Genomic DNA, 21,740 nt, shown 5'->3' with positions numbered 1-21,740 from the left:
TTTAATTCCCTTCATGATTAGTTATAAAAGGAAACTTTTAGAAATTAAAATCTTTCTTTTAAAACATGTGGATGATTTCATAAAAGGAAAGTTTTATCGAAAAATTAAAATCTTTCTTTTAAACTCTACAAATAAGAAAAGATATCTAATCTTTCTTTTAATCCTTTGTAGAGATCTATAAAAGGAAAGATTTTTAAAATTTTAAAAACTCTCTTTTTAAATCATGGCTTCCACATAAGGAAAGATTTTAAAAAATAAAATCTCCTTTTAATTTGATATGGCCGGCCACCTATGCTTGGGTTCCAAGCTAGGGTCAGTCACAACTTGAACCCATCTAGCCTTGGTTTCGTCGGCCCTAGCTTGGGCTCCAAGCTTGGCTTGGCCGTCCACCTTAAGGTGGGTAAGAAGTTGGTATTTGATGGATATAATACTTTATAAATAAGAGACTACGACGGGGACCGAGAGGAGGAATTGATTTTGGTCTCCTGATGAACTTGAGCTTCCCGTGTTCGACCCGAACACCCAACTCGAGTTTATCAATAATAACTCGAGTTCATCAATAATACTAAAGAGTTATTATTGAACTACCGCACCAATCCCACATTACAATATGGGCTCCTTCTTATCTTGAGTGCACTAATCTCCCTGTGTTTAAGATATCGAATATCCATTAATTAAATGAGTTACTAACAACTTACTTAATTAATATCTAGCTTTAAGAGTAGTACCACTCAACCTTATTGTCATGTTGGACAAAGTCCACCTGCAGGGTTTACATGACAAACCTTATGAGCTCCTCTTGGGGACATTATCAACCTAGACCTACTAGGACACAGTTTCCTTTTATAATCAACAACACACCATATAAATAATATTATTTCCCAACTCATCAGGCTTATTGATTTAACGAACTAAATCTCACCCATTGATAAATCAAGGAAATAGATACTAAGTATACGTGTTTGTTATTATATCGGGATTAAGAGTATGCACTTCCATAATAACTGAGGTCTTGTTCTTTTATGAAGTCAGTATAAAAAGATACAACCTCAAATGGTCCTACTCAATACACACATAGTGTATTAGTATAATTTTATAGTCAAGATAAACTAATACTAAATTACACTACGACTATTCCAATGGTTTATTTCTATCCATCTTGGTCGTGAGCTACTATTTATAATTTATAAGGAACTGATAATATGTTCTTCTGTGTGTAACATCACACACTATGTTATCTACAATATAAATTAAATGAACAATTACATTTAGCATATAAATGTAAACATTTGACAAATGTGATTCTTATTTCAAACTAAATGTTTATAAAAAGCTAGGCTTTTAGTATACACTCTAACAGGTAGGTCACCAGCGGAAACTGAAATTCCGTCGGAGAATCTGGCGCTAGCTGCACAGTGTTTCCGGCAAATTTCCCTGACGGAATTATAATTTCGTCGGTGATCTACTGTCGGAAAATAAGGCTCCGACGTATGTTCTCGTAACCGATGATTTCTTGTCGGAAATCCGTCAGGATAATGATTTACTGATGGAATTTCGATGGATACTCCGGTCGGTAAACCTGAGATTTTTTATGGTGTTTCGTTAGACATCTGCCATCAGGCATTGCAGATGCAACTGCAAGTAGTAATAGCATTTGGAGGAGGAGAGACATGGGAGTGCTGCGAGCTGCAGCTGAATGCATAGAGCTTAATTATAATTAGCTGATCGATAAGCCAATAGTACCCTCCTCACTACGGAAGTGCAAACCGTCTTTTACCACTTACCACCACTATGCTTACTAAACTCCACGCCGAGACAAATACACTTGTCATATATCATTGTCATTCCAAACACACAACAAGATTCTAACCATTCACGTACTGCAACGTAGACATTCATCACATGCCCACTTTTGATGGCTCTAACCGGCGACCCGGTAAAACAAAGTCAAGTCATGCTTTTAATATATGGTGTAAGAAATTGCACAACGAATGCGTTGTGTTAAAGCAGCCTTAGACTCTGATGTGACAAGTAGTCAAGGCAAGTCATGCTTTTAATATATATATGGCTTAAGAAATTGCACAAGGAATACTTTGTGTTAACGCTGCCTTAGACTAATGTGATATGTAGTCAAGACAAGTCAAGACATTTAGTCATGTAAAATATCGTAACCCAAATAATGAGGTTTAATAGACAAATAATCTTAATAAAATTTTTAGAAATTTTCTAAAAATTCTTCGGAGCACGTATGACATAAGTTAAGAGGAAATTATGGGGCTAGGGAGAGCCTGTTTTAGCTACTCTATTTGAACGAGGAAAAGTTTAATTTCTTTTTTCTTTTCTTTTCCTTTTTCTTTTTCTTCTCCCGTCGCCGAACCCTTGCCTGACTCTTCCTCTCTTCTCTTCTCCTCTTCGTTTTCCCCCAACCTGACGACGCCGCTTCGCGTTTCATCTTCTCCCACACGAACAAAGCCTCGACAAAGGAGGAATTCGGACACTTCTTCTCCCCCTTCCTCTTCCTCTCGCCGAACCCTTCTCCCCTTCATGCGATCGCCGACCACTACAAGCCGAACCTAGGTCGCGACGTTGCCGATCTCCACGGCCACCAGCATCAGGTGTGGTCGCGACGGAGAATGAGACTAGTCTAGGCACCCGGGCAAGGATAAATGCCTTATCACAAAGCTGTTGCAAAGAGGATTGAGGCAACCAAATGAAGCGCCTAAACCTAGTCCAGGCGCCCGGAGACTATCACATCATCAAATGGCTATTTCGACCAGTAGGCTATAAATAGAGCCCTGGTCTTAGGAGTTTGCACGATACACTTGTACTTTCATCTATGAATTTTATTTCTCTGTTCATGCTTTAAATTTTTGTAAGAGGCTTCTCCAACTACATCGAAGGAGAATTTTAATGAGCTTATACTGCCTTGGATTAGCAACCTTCCCGATTGCAAACCAAGTAATTCCTTGTCTCTTACTTTTTATGTCTTTTACTTTGTTTATCTAATGTATGTTTATCCTTGCTAAGTAGCAAGAGATTAGTTTTAAATTGTACTTACAAGCAATTCATCCCCTCTTGTCAACCACACCAGCATCAGGTGTAGTCGCGACGGAGGACAAAGCTAGCCCCTCAGTCGATCTTCTTCTTCTTCTCGATGCTTCCCTCTCCGAGATTTGCCCTATTTTGGCTGTGCACTAGTCTGAGCTGACCATCACTGGAGTGACCGAGCTTTCCTTCTCCTCTCCCGATCATCGCTCAATGCGAAACCCTAGCATCCTCCCTGAGCCGATGTCGCCTCCTTGTTGAAGGCTAAATCGAAGAAATCGCCGGTTGAGGTAGAGCGGTTGAATAAGGAATTAAACCCACCATGAAAGGGATTAAAAGAGAATTTTTATTTTAAAATTTTTCTTACCAAAAACAAATAAGGAAGTTTTAATTTTATGTTTAAAACTTTCCTTATTTGGAGCTCTTGATATGGCCAGCCATAACATGTATTAAAAGGCAGTTTTAATTAAATTTTCCTTTTTAGTCATTGGCAAGGAAAATAAGGAAGTTTTAATTATTTTTAAAACTTTCCTTTTTTGCCATAACCAAGGATTATAAAAGAGAAGGAGGGGGTTGCCCCATGAGTAACACATCTTCTATTCCTCCTCTTTTATTCCTTGTGGCCAACCCTTGCTCTTCCTCTTCTCTTCTTCTTTGGTGGCCGGCGACATCATCTTTTGGAGATTGTTTGGTGGCCGGATCTTGCTTGGAGAAGAAGGAGAGAAAGGAGGCATTGTTTCCTAGCATCCCTTGGATATTGGTTACTGGTCGAAAGCTTGGAAGGAAGAAGAAAGGCTTAGGTGGTTCTCATCTTAGTTGATCGTCGCCCACACGACGTCCGAGATAAGGAGAGAAATACGACAGCAGATCAAGAGGTCTATAAGCTACAAAAAGGTATAACTAATTATTTATTTCCGCATCATAACTAGTTCATCTTTTTCTATCGATCTTGAAATACCAAACACAAGAGGCTATCAGTTTTATGTTATCGTTATGTTATCATTTTTCGATTTTATGTTTCGATATTATGCTTCTATTGAGGTCTCTATAGTTAAACCTAGTTTTTACTGTAAGAAATTAAATATCCGATTTCTTTGAAAGGCTTTGTCTAGGCAGTGGTGGATAATCTCATACCCAAGAAGGCCTAGTGTCTCGCCACATTTGACCTGGAAGCCAATCTTTGAAATAGATATTTAATTAGCTTCTGTAATATGGTTTAACTTGTGAAGAACACATCTGTTAAATTTGGAGTAAGAATGTTAAGCATCGTTCCCAATCCAAATTTAACTTCTAAAGGACAACTTGGATTAATAATGTAAAGCATCGTTTGCAATCCAAGTTTGGACTTCAGTAGAGCACAAGGGTAGTTAGGAATGTTCTATGTTTGTACAAAATTTTTGTACAGGGGAATAGAACGGTATCCAGGTGTATCAACCAATAGCAGCGTGGTAGCAGGATAAGGATCCCTCCTCTGGACTGTCTCAGGGAGATGAGAGCATTGAGCTCCCTCACTTATAATTTGGGGTGGGAGGATAGGTGTACTCTGACAGCATCCTATCCACTCGATCACTCAGGAGTAGTGATAACAAAGTGTACAGTTGTCATAGCCCTACCCACTCGGTCTCACCATCGTGTGTGAGATGGTTGACTGGCGTCAGGGGTGACCATGTCATTTGCATCATATGCATGGATTGCATTTATTACTTGTAATTACTGCATTTTGGATGCTGCATTTGTCTGGGTTGCATATGATTGACATGCATATAGGAGACATGAGGTATTTGATCTGACAACCCTTATGTTAGGATAGGAAACCCTGGTGAGTACAACTTCTTTGCTTATTCAATTTTCGCATTTCCTGTTATCGATCAGGAGAATGTACTCCATTATTATTACTGTTAGATATATCTTGCTATGCATGTCAGATTGATACCTGCTAGTTGTTGAACTCACCCCGTTGATTATTACTATTTCAGGTTGAAGTTGTCAGGAGGTTCCAGTCACTAGTCTCCACACTGAGTCGCGACGGTTTTCTATTTTTGGACTTTTGATTTCCTTGTTATGTTCCTACATACTTGTGATGTGTGGTTGTACTCGATGATTTTTATATCGTGTTTTGGTCTACTACATGTTTTTCCGCTACGATAGTTTTCCGTGGTGGGTTGTATTTTCCTCGAGTAGTGGTATAGGTTTTATAATAAACTGCGTAGTTGTGATTGTCAGCCGGATGCTGTCTATATAAACTATGTGAATGTTTGTTTATTTTATTGTATATATTCCAGCCGTGTTGGCCGAGGATTGAGGGGCCTTGAGGGCTTATAGATAAGTTTCAGATTGTCATCTGTACAGAAAAAAAACTACCGAAATTTCCTTGATAGAAACTCTCCCAGGGTGTGACAAGTCATCCTTCTAATACATGGTTTCAGAAATTACAGAAACCATTTAAATCGATATATAATAGAGCATTTGTGGATATCTATTTAATCCATTGAAAACGAGAGTTAGAAAATATATATAGTTATGCTTAATAGGCTCTCTAAGTACTTATTTACTAAATCAAATATAAATAATATACATACTGTAATGATTGATCAGACAACTACCAATAATCGCTATTATCATGCCCAATCAAATTTTATCACAATGCTCGTCCTTGTTTTTTAACACACCTAGCTGATCTCACCACATTGCTGCTTACTTGCAGTTAGATTGACTATGTCGCATTGCACTTTTAATTATTGCAGGCAGAAAGTACTTTTTTAAAAAAAATATATTTAAAATTGATATCTTTAGGTACCATCCACATCTTTTACCTTGCATATTAAATTATCAAGCATAACTAGTGCTGCTACCACTAAGCATTTGATAAGCATCTGATGGAACAGGATGCAAGGTCTCCCCACCATTTTGTAGTATCGATGCTGTTGCTTGAACTTTATCAAAGTCACCACTGGTCTTCATCCTTGGAAATTAGCCTTGAAGCCCTGAAATTAGAAACTTTTGCATTGTAATTTTCATGCATGCAAGAGGATGTTGGCAGACTTCATGTCTCCATGAAAGATTATAGCTTAGAGGTGATGAAGCCGAAGAGTGTAAATAAGCAAGAGCATCAGCAGAATCATCAACAGCATGTAAGCACACATCCAAATGGACTTTATCTATGTTCTTGCTGTGGATTAGATCAATCAAGTTACCATTAAGGATAAACTCATAGACCAACATGGGAACTTCCACTTCCAAACAACAGCTCAGCCCAAGAGCTTGACTATGTGCCTACACTTAACTTGGAAAAGAATATGCATTTCTTTTACAAATTCTTTCTTTTTCTCTCATAAATAACTCTGGCTTCAATATGAATTATGGTCCGTAGCGACCCTTTTTGTTTGTAATGAGATCTTGATAGCTCAATTCGAAGGTTATCGTCTAGCTTTCTCTTCTTATATTCTATACGGTGGTTATGGTCTATTTCTATAGACTCTTGAATCTATATGCTCCCAACTCTTAAGTCTTCTTGTCCAGACAGTCATAGTATTCCAGCGTCTGACGCTCCTGTTGACTCCTTCCAATTTGCACGCTCTTTCTACTAAAAAAACCCATTAGCTTCTCTCTTTCCTTTCTAACTTTCTTGAAGGACAATCTCCCTCGTGTTTGAAGAAGGCACATGCAATGTTCACAAGCTATGTACCTGCTGTACAAAACTCAAAGCAGGTCACGGTTGGATAAGTCCAAAGATCAGAATATCGCAATCCAATAAAATCTATTCACTCAAAGGATCGGGAAAAAAAGAGCAGACATAACATCGAAGATGAGACCAAGTTTAACTTGCTCACTTTTTAGGTGACTAGTGTGATCCGGTGATGAGGAGGGGTCCACTTGGTAGGGGTGTCAATGATACTGTGGAGGTCAAAATCAAGACAGTCAGCATCCCTACGTCATCGCCCGAGCGGCAACCCACTGAGAAAGAGTATCTGACCAGATATCAATACAGCTCGGCTCCATTCCGAGCTTCCGACGCTCAGAAAATCAAAGTATCGACAAAACAGAGGTCGGGCGGCTACCTCGCTCGGGCTTACATCAGATTTCGGAACCAGCAAGGAGGGAACACGACCGAGCAGACGACCTTCAAGCACAACCTCCCGTTCGACATAGCAATGGAGCCCGAACAGCGGAGGAACGGCCGAGCGACCATCCCACTCGGTCCGAAGAAGATGACACCCGAACAGCAGAAGGGTGGCCGAGCTTCTTCTCCTCCTCTTTCTCTTTCTCTTTCTCTTTCTCTTGAGGTTGTGAGAAATAATCCTCTCCACGCCATTTTTTTTTGTTTTATTATCTTGATAATTAGTTATTACTTGGTCTAGATCTTATTTTTATGGATCTCATCTAGATCCTATTTTTATGGATCTTGTGTTCGTGCTCTTATCATTTGTGATGCTATATAAAGAGTCCTAGAGGCATGTAGAAGGCATCTCATTGTAAGGTTTTCTTTCATAAGTCAAGTTCCTATTTGTCCTATTCTTCTTGTTTCTTCTTGTGTGCTGTGTGCTTTGAGTGTGCTGTCCTATTCGATTCTAGGCCAACATATGGTATCAGAGCATTGGTAGTATAAGACATCCAAGAATCTATAATTCCATAAAATGTCGAGCATCCCAGTAAAGGAGAACGGCGGAGTGCCATTTCCCTATCCGATGCTAAGTCCTCACAATTATACTGTGTGGGCAATAAAGACAGAGGCGATCCTTGATGCCCAGGGAGTCTGGGAGGCGGTGGAGCCAGCGGAAGGAGCCCAGGTGGATGCAAAGAAGGACAAAAAGGCACGTGCATACATCCTGCAGTGTGTCCCCGAAGACATCCTTCTCCAGATCGCAACAAAGAAGACTGCGAAGGAAGTCTGGGACAGCCTCAAGATGAGGTACCTTGGTAGTGATCGGGTGAAGAAGGCACGTGTACAAACATTGAAGAGCGAGTTCGACGCTCTCCGGATGAAAGAGACCGAAACGATTGATGAGTTTGCTGGCAAACTCAGCGCCCTAAGCAGCAAGTTCTCCACCCTTGGTGCCACGCTTGAAGATTCCTCATTGGTAAAAAAATTGCTCGATTCTGTCCCTGATAAATTCTTTCCTATTGTTGCTGGTATTGAGCAATTCTACGACCTTGAGTCTATACTATTTGAGGAGGCTATAGGGCGACTGAAGGCGTACGAAGAACGAACGCTACGACTACGCAGCAACACCAACGGCACTGAAGGCGAGCTCCTATTAACCCATGCCGAATGGCAAATGCGACAGAAGGGGAGCAACGTGGACACTTCGTCAGGAGGAAAGGGGCGTGGGTCCAGCAGCCCTAGTCGTGGCAAATGGCGTGGACGTGGGCGAGGGCGCGGTCATGGTCGTGGTACGCAACGCCAAGACAGTGCAGGAGGGACTAGCGGCAACAACAGTAGCACTCGAGACAAGAGACAAATGTTTCAATTGCGAGAAAATGGGGCATTATGCGTCCGAATGCTACAACAAGCGGCGTGATGATGAGGCTCACCTCACTTGTGCCACCGATGAAGAGTCGGCACTGATGATGACCGTGTCCCACGAGGAGTCTGACACTAGGCATGAGCGGCAGGATACCATTCTGCTCAGTGAAGATAGGTTGCTACCGGAGATGTACCGCGGCGTTAAGAAAGAAGATAAAGACGTCTAGTACCTTGACAACGGTGCCAGCAACCACATGACTGGCCATCGCGAGAAGTTTCAAGAACTAGATGAAACCATCACCGGGAGGGTGAGATTTGGCAATGGATCAACCATTGAGATCATGGGCAAGGGGACGGTTGTGTTCGAATGCAAGAATGGTGATCGGAAGGCTCTCCACGAGGTATACTACATTCCGAAACTTTGTAGTAATATCATAAGTCTCAGTCAATTGACAGAAACTGGGAACGAAGTGCACATGGAGAAAGATATCATGAAGGTGATTGATAGAAGCGGGAAGCTCTTGATACGGGTAAAGCGAACACAAAATCGCTTGTACAAGGTAACCTTGAAGACATGCAAGCAAGTCTGTCTCCTAGCAAGCCTAGAAGACCCAACCTGGTTATGGCACACAAGGCTCGGACATGTCAATTTTCACGATTTGAAGCTGTTAGGGGAGAAGAAATTGGCAGTTGATGTACCTCCATTGCCCCAGCCGAACAAGCTTTGCGAGGTATGTGTGGTCGCTAAACATGCAAGGTCACCATTCCCGCACCAAGCAAACTTCAGAGCGACAAAGCCGTTGGAACTTCTCCATGCTGATATTTGCGGGCCAATTTCACCAAGTACACTGGCTGTTAACAAATATTTCTTTTTGATTGTTGATGATTGTACAAGATGGATGTGGGTATTTGTATTGGCAGCAAAGAAAGATGTATTCCAAGCATTCAAGAAATTCAAGTCCATGACGGAGAACACGACTGAGTATAAAATCAAAACACTTCGGACAGACCGTGGCGGTGAGTTTCTATCCACAGAGTTCACTCGATTCTGTGAAAATGAAGGGATCGAGCGGCACTTTACGGCTCCCTACACACCCCAACAGAATGGCGTTGTAGAGCGTCGTAATCGCACTGTGATGGCCATGGCAAGATCTCTCCTCAAGGGTATACATATGCCGGCAAGGTTCTGGGGAGAGGCAGTTAGGCATGCTGTCTATCTGCTAAATCGTCTCCCAACTAAGGCGCTAGGAGACCGTACCCCATTTGAAGCCTGGATGGGGAGAAAGCCACATCTCGCCCACTTGAGAGTGTTCGGTTGTGTTGCATACGTGAAAAATACAACCCCTCACCTGAAGAAACTTGACGACAGAAGTTCACCCATGGTATACTTGGGTGTCGAGGAAGGTTGCAAAGCTCATCGTCTATTTGATCCAAGGCATGACAAGCTACAAGTAAGTAGAGATGTAGTATTTCAAGAAAATAGTGAATGAACATGGACTGCAGGTGCTAACCATGAAGAAAACTTACCGGAGTTTATGGTGGAGGATGCACTCGACACCGACGAGGTGATTGTTGTAGCAGACATTGAGGCAGGAACAGAAGATGTCGCACCACCGGCAACAGCCGTGGTACCCATGACACGAGCATCAAGTCCATCTACATCATCATCGAGCACCCATACAACTACCTCACCTGACTCTCATGAAGGGCCAGTTCAGTTTAGGTCCATTGCCGATATATATGCCAACACTGAGGAAGTGGTTGGTATTGATGAAGAAGAAAATGAGGTAATGCTGATGATGTCTGAAGAGCCGACCTGTTACCAAGAGGCTGCAACCGAGGCTTGCTGGTATGAAGCAATGGAGGAAGAATTGGAAACTATTAAGATGAACAAGACCTTGACCCTAACTGAGCTCCCATTAGGCCACAAACCTATTGGCCTAAAGTGGGTGTACAAACTGAAGAAAGATTCAGCGGGGAAAGTTGTTAAGTATAAAGCAAGATTAGTTGTTAAAGGCTATGTACAGAGACAAGGCATCGACTTTGAAGAGGTATTTGCACCGGTCGCTAGACTTGATACTATTCGAGTCATTCTTGCACTTGCAGGGAATCGAAGCTGGGAGGTACACCATCTAGATGTGAAGTCAGCATTCCTTAACGGAGAGTTAGAAGAAGAAATATACGTCTCTCAACCGGAAGGGTTTGAGGTACAAAATCAGAAACATAAGGTGTACAGGTTATTCAAGGCCCTCTATGGACTGCGGCAGGCTCCACGAGCTTGGAACATGCGGCTGAACAGGAGTCTGGTAGAGCTCGGCTTCAAAAAATGTATTCAAGAACATGCAGTATATACAAGAGGTGAAGGAGAAGCAAGTATACTTGTTGGAGTGTATGTCGACGATCTCATCGTGACAGGAGGTAGCACAGAGAAAATCAACAAGTTCAAACAACAAATGATGACAGAATTTGAGATGAGTGATTTGGGTCTTCTCTCCTACTACTTAGGGATTGAAGTGGAGCAACAGAAGAGCCGAATGTCACTTAGACAATCAGCTTATGCCAAGAAAATTCTATCTCAATTCAAGATGGCAGACTACAATGCCACAAAGCATCCAATGGAACCCAAGACACAGTTGCATAAGGACTTGGAAGGGACTCCAGTTGACGCCACGGAGTACAGGCGCATTGTTGGTTGTCTGAGATATTTGCTTCACACACGGCCAGACCTGTCATATTCTGTTGGAATGGCGAGCAGATACATGGAGAGGCCTACAATCATGCATCACAGGGTGGTCAAACAGATTCTCAGGTATTTAAAAGGTACAATTTATTTTGGGCTTGTTTACATAAAGGGACCCCAGGAAATTGGTATATTCGGCTACTCGGACAGTGATTTAGCCGGCGATCTCGATGGAAGGAAAAGCACAAGTGGAATGAATTTCTATTTTAATGAAAGTTTGGTGTCCTGGAACTCACAAAAGCAGAAGACAGTGGCGCTTTCATCTTGTGAGGCAGAGTTTATGGCAGCCACAACTGCGGCCTGCCATGCTTTGTGGTTGAGGAGCCTTGCCAGTGAATTAACAGGTGTAAAGCCAAAACCGGTAACTTTGTTTGTTGACAACAAATCCGCCATAGCTCTCATGAAGAATTCGGTATTCCATGGTCGAAGCAAGCATATAGATACAAGGTTTCATTTTATCAGAGAATGCATTGAGAAGGGACAGATTGTGGTGGAGTTCGTTAATACCGGAGAACAGCGTGCCGATGCGTTAACTAAAGCATTGCCAGGAGTGAAGTTAGCTGCCATGCGACAACTACTCGATGTCTGTGATCTACAATCATGTCAGGATTAGGGGGAGTAATGTGAGAAATAATCCTCTCCACGTCATTTTTTTTTGTTCTATTATCTTGATAATTAGTTATTACTTGGTCTAGATCCTATTTTTATGGATCTCATCTAGATCCTATTTTTATGGATCTTGTGTTCGTGCTCTTATCATTTGTGATGCTATATAAAGAGTCCTAGAGACATGTAGAAGGCATCTCATTGTAAGGTTTTCTTTCATAAGTCAAGTTCTTATTTGTCCTATTCTTCTTGTTTCTTCTTGTGTGCTGTCCTATTCGATTCTAGACCAACAGAGGTTACAAGTCCTTAGGAGTTCATCCCCTTAAATACTACTAAAAAGGAATAATCTAGACTTTAACCATTCAACACATAAATTATGAAAAGATTAAAATCATTTATTCCACTTTGTTTCAGAAAAAATCTTCGTAACTCCAACAGCGGCAGTAGGGGCAGGTGTCGTTTTTTATCAGGGCTCCACAAATTGCTTGTTTGGGATGGTTGATATAATTGCATTTATTATTAAAAAGCGGACATGAAAATAAAATCGCGTACTAATTTATAATTTCATAAGAAAAAATTATTACCATAAATATATAATAGAATAATTCTTTTATCTTCAATAAATAGAATAATTGCAAATTAAGCAACATTTTTATGTATAAAATGTAAGACATAAGAAGATAAGAGAATTTTGGAAAAAATATTCTTTATTGAATATTATGTACAAGATCTATCTCTACGTACATACAAGATAGATTAGGAAAAAGACAATACACAATAAATCAAGTAAAAGAATATCTTCCTAAAATAATACTAACATATTTCAACACCTATAACAGAGTTTGGCTATTTAGAAACAAGTCATCCTCAATTAGCTACCTAAAACTTCTTCTAAGGTCAAATTAAGTATTATGGGTGTTCATATCTGCAATCGGTGAAGATGGATCGCTGATGAGATGGTGTATGGGATGACAGCAAAAAGACCTTGAGCGAAAAGAATCTCTGACCGCAAGGAAGCTTACCACGTCATAGAGAATGGAAGAAGAAGAAAACGTTAGTAGAAGGGCTAGGGAGGGATCTCCGGCACAGTCACTCCGATACTCAAGTTAATAAGGAGGATGACTTAGTGAGTGTAATCGAAGAACAGTAATGATGAGTAATGAAAAGCAACCGGAAGAATTCACTTGCGCGTGTAGAAAAGACCTCTTATATAGTGTCATTTTCTCTAGCACATTTAACTAGGTGTATTGTTATAATAAGGCCAACCGTACTGTCATTTGGCACAAATTGTACCGACCTGCTTCTGTATAGGGATGACGGAAGTGTCCATTGTACTGCTTGCGCAGAGGATATTCCAATGATTCTCTAACAGCCGTTACATATGGCGTTAAAATAGATATCGGGTTATTGGGTCGAATGGGCTGACTGATTGCTATCCATTATTGATGGGCCTTTTTAGGCCTTGAGGGGCTCTGATGATATTCCTATAATAGCTCTAACCTTTCATGATATCCTATCAGACCTCACCCCCAAATAGGTCCGGTCATATAAGAGGGATTAGGTAATAGTATGGTTTAGGTGACTCTCGACAACTTAATCTATCTGGTGATGGTTGTCTACTTAGCCAAAAAGTTTGGTCGAACCTAGAGGATCCCCTACCCGATTAGACAGGGAAACTAGTTGGACCTAAGGGGAGAGATCTAGTCCATCGAGCCTATCGGGCCCATGGGTAAACCACTAAAAAACCTCCGATCAAATCCATATAGGAAAATCTCGAGGGTGTGACCACCCATGGTTGTTCGAGTGTTCTTTGTCCCACCAGGACTGGCCGAAGGCCTAAGTTAACTCCCTCTGGACTTTGACCGCCATATCAGCCAATACTCTTGACTCTCATACTACTTTGGGGACCCCACCCTTACACGCTGTATCACAAACCTCCCCTTCAAGTCTAGTTGAAGGAGGTTACAAGTCCAACTGACTAGACCGGTATGTGTTAACTCCTTCTCGCAACCTTTGATCGACTATTTTGTCTGAACGGGTATTATTCCACTGCCCGTGCTCCCCACCGCCATAGTAGTGCCTTTAAAATAGGCATATCATACGTCATAAATGCGTAGTAATGCTTGCACGAATATTAATCAAGATGATGATTACTTTACCCCTACCTTAATAAATGTCGCTCATATTTTTTTGCCACGTGGACCACTCCTTTCTTAATCGGACTTGCAGCCTCCTTCGACTAGACTTGACGGGAAGGCATATGATGCGGTGATAAGGGCGGGCCCCACCACGCGGAGGATAGCTGCCACAGTGGGGGTCAAAGTCAAGACGGTCAACGTTCAAATATCATCAGCCATTCGGGATATCATGCTCTGACTGAGCGGACACGACACAAGCACAGTGAAAATGTGGCCTAGCGGACGTAACACAAGCATGGTGGAACTTCGGCTGAGCGAACATGACATAAGCACAGTGGAATTCCGGCCAAGCGGACAGACACAAGAACAGCAAAATTTTGGCCGAGTGGCCAACCCATTAGGCCTAGCAGAATATAGCAACATACTCTCTCTGGTATCCATTGGCATCCCTTTGGGAGTTGGTGTCGCTGACACCGGGCATGGACAACCAGAAGATCGTATGGCGGAAAGTTTCACTGTTGCTTCATAGATATGCTTGGTTTGTTAAGGTACTGTGTCAGGGACACTTTATTGACAAGTTTTTCCAGGAAAAATTTTAGAAAGTGTGCTCACCTAGGAAAGTGTGCATGCGCACTACAGGAGCTCTATATAAGGGGGGTCCAAACATCGGCTGAGGTATGCAGAACGTAATACGTAATAGGTGATACACTGTTCTAGTTTCTATTCATTCTCGTTGCTCCGCCTTCTACTTCATCCTCGGTGACTGACTTGAACATCGGAGGGCCAACGCCGAGGACCTCTTCCCTAGCTCGGCACTGACGTAATCTGTGTTGCAGATTGGAGTGGAGTCTATAGGCGGTCAATAGGAGTGCCACATCCCCAACTTTATATCTCATCGATTTTCAGACAAGATCACTAGCGATGGACTTTTAATACCATTGATAATTTTAAGAACTTATAATACCGAAGTTTTAATTGCTAAATAATATTTGCGATCAAAAAATTTGCCACTGAAATTTTTTATCACTAATAGGTTGCTAAGTGTATTTAGCAACCGATTAACGATTGAAATTCCAATCGCTATTTACTGTTTCCGTGGAGTGGTATGAAGGATCCATTGTACACTCATTGCAGATTTAATTCTGTATTTATAAACTTTTTTCTCACACTTATTTTTACCAACTATCATATTTTTCTTAACTCAAAAATAACATTATTTTACCATTTTGCTAGTGAGGCCATTCACCCTCAAACTTGTAGCGACCCACCTTCCTTACTACTACCACTCTCTAGAGGTGGACGCTACTTAACTGCTAACTCTACTTAACTGATGTGATCGAAACCACGAGGAATCTCTACCGAAAAATTTCGACAGAGTCTCCCCTGTACCGGTGACTATATCCGTAAATACATACAGAGTATACTCAGCCACAGGCGGCTGGAACATATATTTTCACAACCACGCAGTTTAATAAATCAAATCATGTAAGTAATGAAAAGCGGAAACATAACTTCCTACTACAAAATTTTCTTATCAACTTAATAAGAAATTAAGCTAAACAAATTCTTAAACTAAGTGAGTTCTTTAGCTAAGTCTCAAGGATCTCCATAGTCCACACATCACACACCGTCACAGCATCTCCTTGTCGCCTTCTTCCTTATACTTTAGCTTTTCCTTTATCTGCAGTAGGAGGAAAATAGTATCTATAAGCTAAAAGCTTAGTGAGCGCTATCCTACTCACAAAAAACTCGATATGCATGTATATAAATAAAAACATGCTAAAACTGAATGCTAACATGTAAAGCTACTCATGCTCATAAATAGCAAAGAAATCAACTAACTGAAAAGCTAACATGTATAGCTACTCATGCTCATAAATAGCAAAGGAATCATGCTAACTGAAATACTAAACATGTATAGCTAATCATGCTCATAAATAGCAAAGGAATCATACTAACTGAAATACTAAACATGTACAGCTAATCATAGAACTATCATGTGTATCAATAGGAAACTGAACCGATACATTAGCTGAACTAATTAATGCTAAACTGAGTCTAACTTGTATTCACATAACTAATTTGTGAAGTTTTGAAAACTATTTACATAATAGATCAAAATAGTAATCATGCTGTTGATGGGCCCGGCAACTGTACTTGCTGTGCGCGCATCCCTAACTAAACCCGGGATTGCAAGTTCCGAGTCTAGTAGGGTTTACTAGGTTATCTAAACCTAGGGACGACTGTGGGAGCCCAACCCAATGGATATCTAATCCAGTACAGTGCCACTGCTGAAAATAAAATACTGATTTCATAGTTAATTTTCTTACCTTGTTTTAACTAGGTTATCTGAACCTAGAACTAGGTTATCTGAACCTAGAGGCGACTGTGGGAGCCCACCCATTGGACCGTAATCCCATATAAGCTGAAGCAAGACTAAATAAGTTATTTTAAATGCTTCTACTGCATTAACTGAGCTATTAAAATGCCTATTGTAGCATTATATTGAGCTAAGCATTTTATCAGGCACTTGGTGTGCACTAGAACACACCCTACGTACTGAAAATCTGTATACAAAGCTTAACATAAATCTACATGCCAAGCTTAATAAAAATCTGCATATTAAGCCTATCTAAAATCTGCATGCTATAAAAATAGGACTGCTCATGTTATTCCAATAGCAAATAGGAAACTAGAACAACTTAAGCATGCTGTGATAGTAAAACAAATTCAACTACTAGGCATGCAATAGAATCTAGAAAATAAAGGAATCATTGCTGCATGGAATTAACAGAATATCATGCTTCATCAGGAAATACTGAGAATTCGTACTAAGGTAAAGCTAGAAAAGGAAAACTGCACTTCTATTAGCAATGGAAAAGAAATCTGCCAATGCTAAAAAAAACTATTCTTACTAAGCAACCAACAACAAGATCTCAAGGCTAATATGAAATTCATGAGGCATATCAAAAACTGAGATACTACAACTGAGATGCAAAAACTGAGATGCTGGGGTCTAAACTGAGAATTCGGAATGCTGATTACATATATATTACAGTGACAATGTGATGCTACAGCTGAGATGCTAAAACTGAGATCAAAAGAACGAAATCAAGAAAAACAAGTCTGAAAACCACTCCTACATGCCATAAGGCCTGAGGTAAACACCCACATGTTTAATCTATGCCCTTCATCCTCCTTCATACCTGGAGGCTCACGGCAGAAGGCACAAAACCACTAATCTTTACCACATGCTTCAAAAATCAAACTCACGGCAATAGCATAAAACCAAAATCCTTAAATCACGGCAGCAAGGAAAACAAATCTCGGAGCTATCCTACTGCAGGTGAGTAGCAACTCACCGTCGGTTCTTGGACTTACAACCGAAGGGTGGAAGAGATTCTAGGGTTCGGAGAAACCCGAGCTCGGGGTGCTTCCTTTGTGCTCGCGTGCTTCCCCTGACAAGGCGACCTTAAGGAGTTGAAGAGAGCCCCTCGGGAAGCTTTGGCCGGCCGCCGGAATCGCCTAGGTGTGCCTGCGGTTTTCGCCCGAGGAAGAGGAGGCGCCGTCGCGAGGGAGAAGGAGAGGGATTTTTTGAGAGAAATTGTTTTGGTTTTTCGGAAATGAAAACCTAATTTCCTTTCTTATATTCGGGTTTAATCACAACTATGCTTTAATATCAATTTTCTCCATATTGGATTGACAAAGTCCGTGTAGCTCAGCTGGTTGGGCCGGATTTGGTTGGGTCAGTCCGACCCGAGGTGTTAGGTTTGAACCTCGCCTTTAACGGTTTTTGTCAAAAAAATTTTCTTTTTTGTAAACATACTAAACGACCTCCAAAAATTACGTAAAAATACTCTAAAAATTTTTAAAAATCTCTAGAATTTTTCTAAAGCATTTCTAGATTTTTATAAGGACTTTTAGAACTTGAAATAGGAAAAATTGGGTCGTTACAAAACTTGTCTGCGGTCAAACTCAAGGATAAATAGGAAAATACTGATGGGTGATAAATGAATTAAATATTTTTGAACAAGTTTAATATTCAGTTTGATAAGAGTTTGCTGATATTCATTCAATACATATAACATCAATTAAATGAGTAAGTTTGAACAACTCGTTAAACTAAACAAACAAACTTGAACACATGTGTTCAGCTCTTTAAAATTCATAAATAACATTTGTAAACAATGCTCATCAATAAAATTTTTATCAATATGCTAATCAAAATGTATAAATAAATTTATATTATCAAGCTTAATATTCAAGCTCAATAACCAACTAAACAAATTTAAAATATAAAAGTTTCAAACAATCAAATAAGTTTGAATTTAGAGCTCAATAACATATGAACGAACCAAACTCAAGCCAAACTTAACCAAGTTCAAACTCATAAAAAATAAAGTCAAAGTTGAACAATTATTTCAACGACTTAGATGATTTTAGGTTTAGCTTGACTTGACTCATTTACCTTATCAAATAAGTTTAAAAATCACAAAGTTTGACTCGGCTTGACTCCTTTACCGCCCTTCATACCAATATATTTTATTAGATCTATGTTTCCTAATAAATTATAAACAATTTAGATACGAAGATCATTGTTGATTTCTTCTCCTTGGAACTATATGTTTTCACTTTCGATAAGTGAATTCCAATATGGACTGCTGCTACAAGTCAAAATTTTATTTTCTAAGTAGTTAGTTATATGCAAATAGTTTTAAAAACTAATGTTCCTGGGCTGGAGGACATAATCAGATTGTTTCTATATAGCTTTTGCAAGATACAATATAACAATTTATATTCATTATAAGTATTCTTTGTTTGTTTTTCAAACTTGAATTCTTTCAATTTTCATAGATTCTTGTTCATATTATCTATTTTTACTCTTAGTCTTCTTTATGTAGATCTCACCTGGAGGCCAATCAGCTATCCTAGTTGGGAATATTTTTACGCCGGACTGGATAGCGATTATCCCACGGACTTATTAGAAGGAGAATATGTAGAGAAAACAAAAAGAGAAATCGTCATCCTCAAGGTTTTCTAAAAATTAAAATTTTATTCAATAATAGAGGAATAATCTCTCAAACAGCTAAACAAACGCTTATAGACAAATTTTAATTCATAATAGGTAAAACTTTCAAAAATACCCTAAATATCAAAAAAATAGTAAAAAAATATTTGGAACACCCAAAAAGGCCCTAAAGCATGTTTTTAGGATATGCAAGTTTGGGGTTGTAGGTTCCATCAGATAATAAATCTAAATCTCTAAACGAGTTTCGATTAAGTCAAAGAGTATCACATTTTGATATCCAAGTTAAAAGTTATGACTATTCAAAATTAGATAGATTTTTAACTAATCTTGCATCATATTCGGTGGGGAAGATGCCAAGAGATCTCTTCTGAATAACTTGCATGTTCTTGATTTGTGGTGGCAAAAGGTGAATACGCTCGCCTCGAGCGGCCCCGCCAACCTATCCCAAGGCCAACACGGAGAAGGTAAATCACGGGCGGCTACTAGCCTTTAGAATAGTGACTAGCACATAAGGGAGCCATTTACCTCGGCTTTGTCGAAATTCGAACCCCAAATCTTATGATGGCAACACCTCATGTGCTAGCCACTAGACCATCTCGAGAGGACCGCATGTTCTTGATTTGTGAACTATAATGTGGGAAGGCATCAATTATGCCATGTAAGCTAGTGTTATTTTCAAGTTCTTTCAATAGATCTTTATTTTACTAGCTTGATTCAACTAATAAAGTTGTCATTTTTAAATGTATTTTTATTATATAGTAATATCATTACACATATAGAAATAATCAATTATTCTTTCACCCAATTTGCATTTATATTCTTGTGGCAGTTACAGTCCAAATTAACTTAAAAGAACTTAATAAACATTGAGGGGGTGTTTGATTTAGGGTAATAGGAGTGGGGAATGGGAATGGGAATCATTGATTCCCATTGTTAATGTTTGGATTATAGGAATAGGAATACAAATAAGGGAATGAATCCTTGAAATTGGGTAATAACTCATTCCCATGTACCCCCCTTCAATGAGTCATTATCCTATTTTCATCAATCAAAATATTCCCTTATTCCAAAAATACCCTTGACTTAAAACTAAAATTTTCTCCATTAATATCAAATATCAAAATATATTTATTTATTTTTTCTTTCATATCACTTATCTCTGCTTATTCTCTCTCATTATATTTTCTCTCTCATTATATTTTCTCTCTCATCATAGTTTCTCTCTCATCATTTTATCACACACTTTCTCTCTCCTTAATCTCTCCTATCACACTCTCTTTCCTCTTTTTTTCTCATTACACTTTCTCTCTCATCATACTTTCTCTCTCCTCAATCTCTTCCATCGTACTCTCTTCCTTCTTTTTTTCCTCATCACACTTTCTCTCTCATCACACTTTCTCTCTTCTCAATCTCTCCCATCACACTCTCTTTTTTCTCATCACACTTTCTTTCTCATCATACTTTCTCTCTCCTCAATCTCTCTTATCACACTTCCTCCTTTTTTCCTCAACACACTTTCTCTCTCATCATACTTTCTCTCTCCTCAATCTCTCTTATCACACTTACTCCTTTTTTCCTCAACACACTTTCTCTCTCATCATACTTTCTCTCTCCTCAATCTCTCCCATCATATTCACTGTTCTCTTTTTCTCTCTCCTCAATCTCTCTCATGACACTCTCTCTCCTCATTTTTTTCTCACTATATTTTCTCTCTCTTCATCCTCTCCTATCATATTTTCTCTCACATCATATTTTCTCTCATCATGCTCTCTCCAATCACACTCTCTTTTTTCATTTTCTCTCATCACACTTTCTCTCTCTTCATTCTTTCTTATCACACTTTCTCTCTCATAATACTTTCTCTCTCATCATTCTCTTTCATCATATTTTTCTCTTACATTCATCTTTCTCTCACATCTAATTTTTTCTCTTATTTTCCTTTAAGGGTAAAAAAGGAAACTTTGATTTATTCTGATAGAAGATATACAACTAACCAAACATTACTTTTAAGAGTGATATCCATGCTCATACCCATTCCCATTCTACAATACAATGATTTCCATTCCGATTCCTATTCCTAGGAAAGAACCAAACGCCCCCTGATTGTTTTCTATTCATTACAAAATCAATATGATTTTGCTATAACCAACAATTCGGAACTAGAAGGAATAATTGAGAACTATTTGATATTATTAACCACAATCAGCTATTGCAGTTGTAACGAAGCAGAATCCCTAATTATTAGGGTTGTAATTGTTAGGACTAAGAGAATTCATTATTAGGATGTGTATAGGTTAGAGGGAGGTGAATATCTCGCTTCACTTTTTTGAACTTGATGTTATGGCAAATTTGAAGTAATGTTAATACATCAATTTATTTGATATCTACCTCCTTAAGGTGACTAATCTAAGGGTCCGACTCTCTCTCACAGTATTCACTATGAAAACCTCCTTCTCAGAATTCTTCTGGAGATAGAGAAACCTCGTACAATCTTGAGTACAAGAAATACAATAAGAAAATAAGAAAGCAAATATGAAATACAATCAAACACGACTCCACAACAATGAACTTTGTTTTGCTTGCTTTTTTCTTGCTTTGGATTGTCTCTTGTTTAGTTGAAAATGTAGCAGCACTTCTTTCACAACCCTCCAAGAATTGGCTTCTTCAAATAGTCACAAACTCCCCTTTTCTAGGGTTTCTTTCGGGTTGGAAAACTCC

General features: G+C 39.5%; 1 protein-coding gene and 1 long non-coding RNA gene across 2 annotated transcripts; both read left to right on the top strand.

Annotated features, from left to right (window-relative positions):
- Nucleotides 1-3,877: 3,877 nt before the first annotated feature.
- On the top strand, nt 3,878-5,144 carry LOC122035232. The gene is made up of 2 exons (XR_006126934.1): nt 3,878-3,939; nt 5,022-5,144. It is a non-coding gene; the product is annotated as an uncharacterized LOC122035232 (long non-coding RNA).
- A 2,535-nt stretch (nt 5,145-7,679) lies between these two features.
- On the top strand, nt 7,680-8,736 carry LOC122035270. Its single transcript, XM_042594689.1, has 2 exons — nt 7,680-8,239; nt 8,331-8,736. Exons 1-2 carry the CDS (start codon nt 7,680-7,682, stop codon nt 8,734-8,736), a joined length of 966 nt encoding a protein of 321 aa, XP_042450623.1.
- Nucleotides 8,737-21,740: the final 13,004 nt, after the last annotated feature.

This window comes from Zingiber officinale, chromosome 11B (genome assembly GCF_018446385.1).
Source record: "Zingiber officinale cultivar Zhangliang chromosome 11B, Zo_v1.1, whole genome shotgun sequence".
NCBI classification, from domain to species: domain Eukaryota; kingdom Viridiplantae; phylum Streptophyta; class Magnoliopsida; order Zingiberales; family Zingiberaceae; genus Zingiber; species Zingiber officinale.
This window is presented reverse-complemented; position numbering and strand designations above follow the sequence as displayed.

Bases quoted from the DNA above. Each gene is read 5' to 3' on its own strand.
- LOC122035270 (XM_042594689.1), top strand. From the start codon at position 7,680: ATGTCGAGCATCCCAGTAAAGGAGAACGGCGGAGTGCCATTTCCCTAT. The intron at 8,240-8,330 runs GTACGAAGAACG...CAAATGCGACAG, and splicing joins GCTATAGGGCGACTGAAGGC to AAGGGGAGCAACGTGGACAC.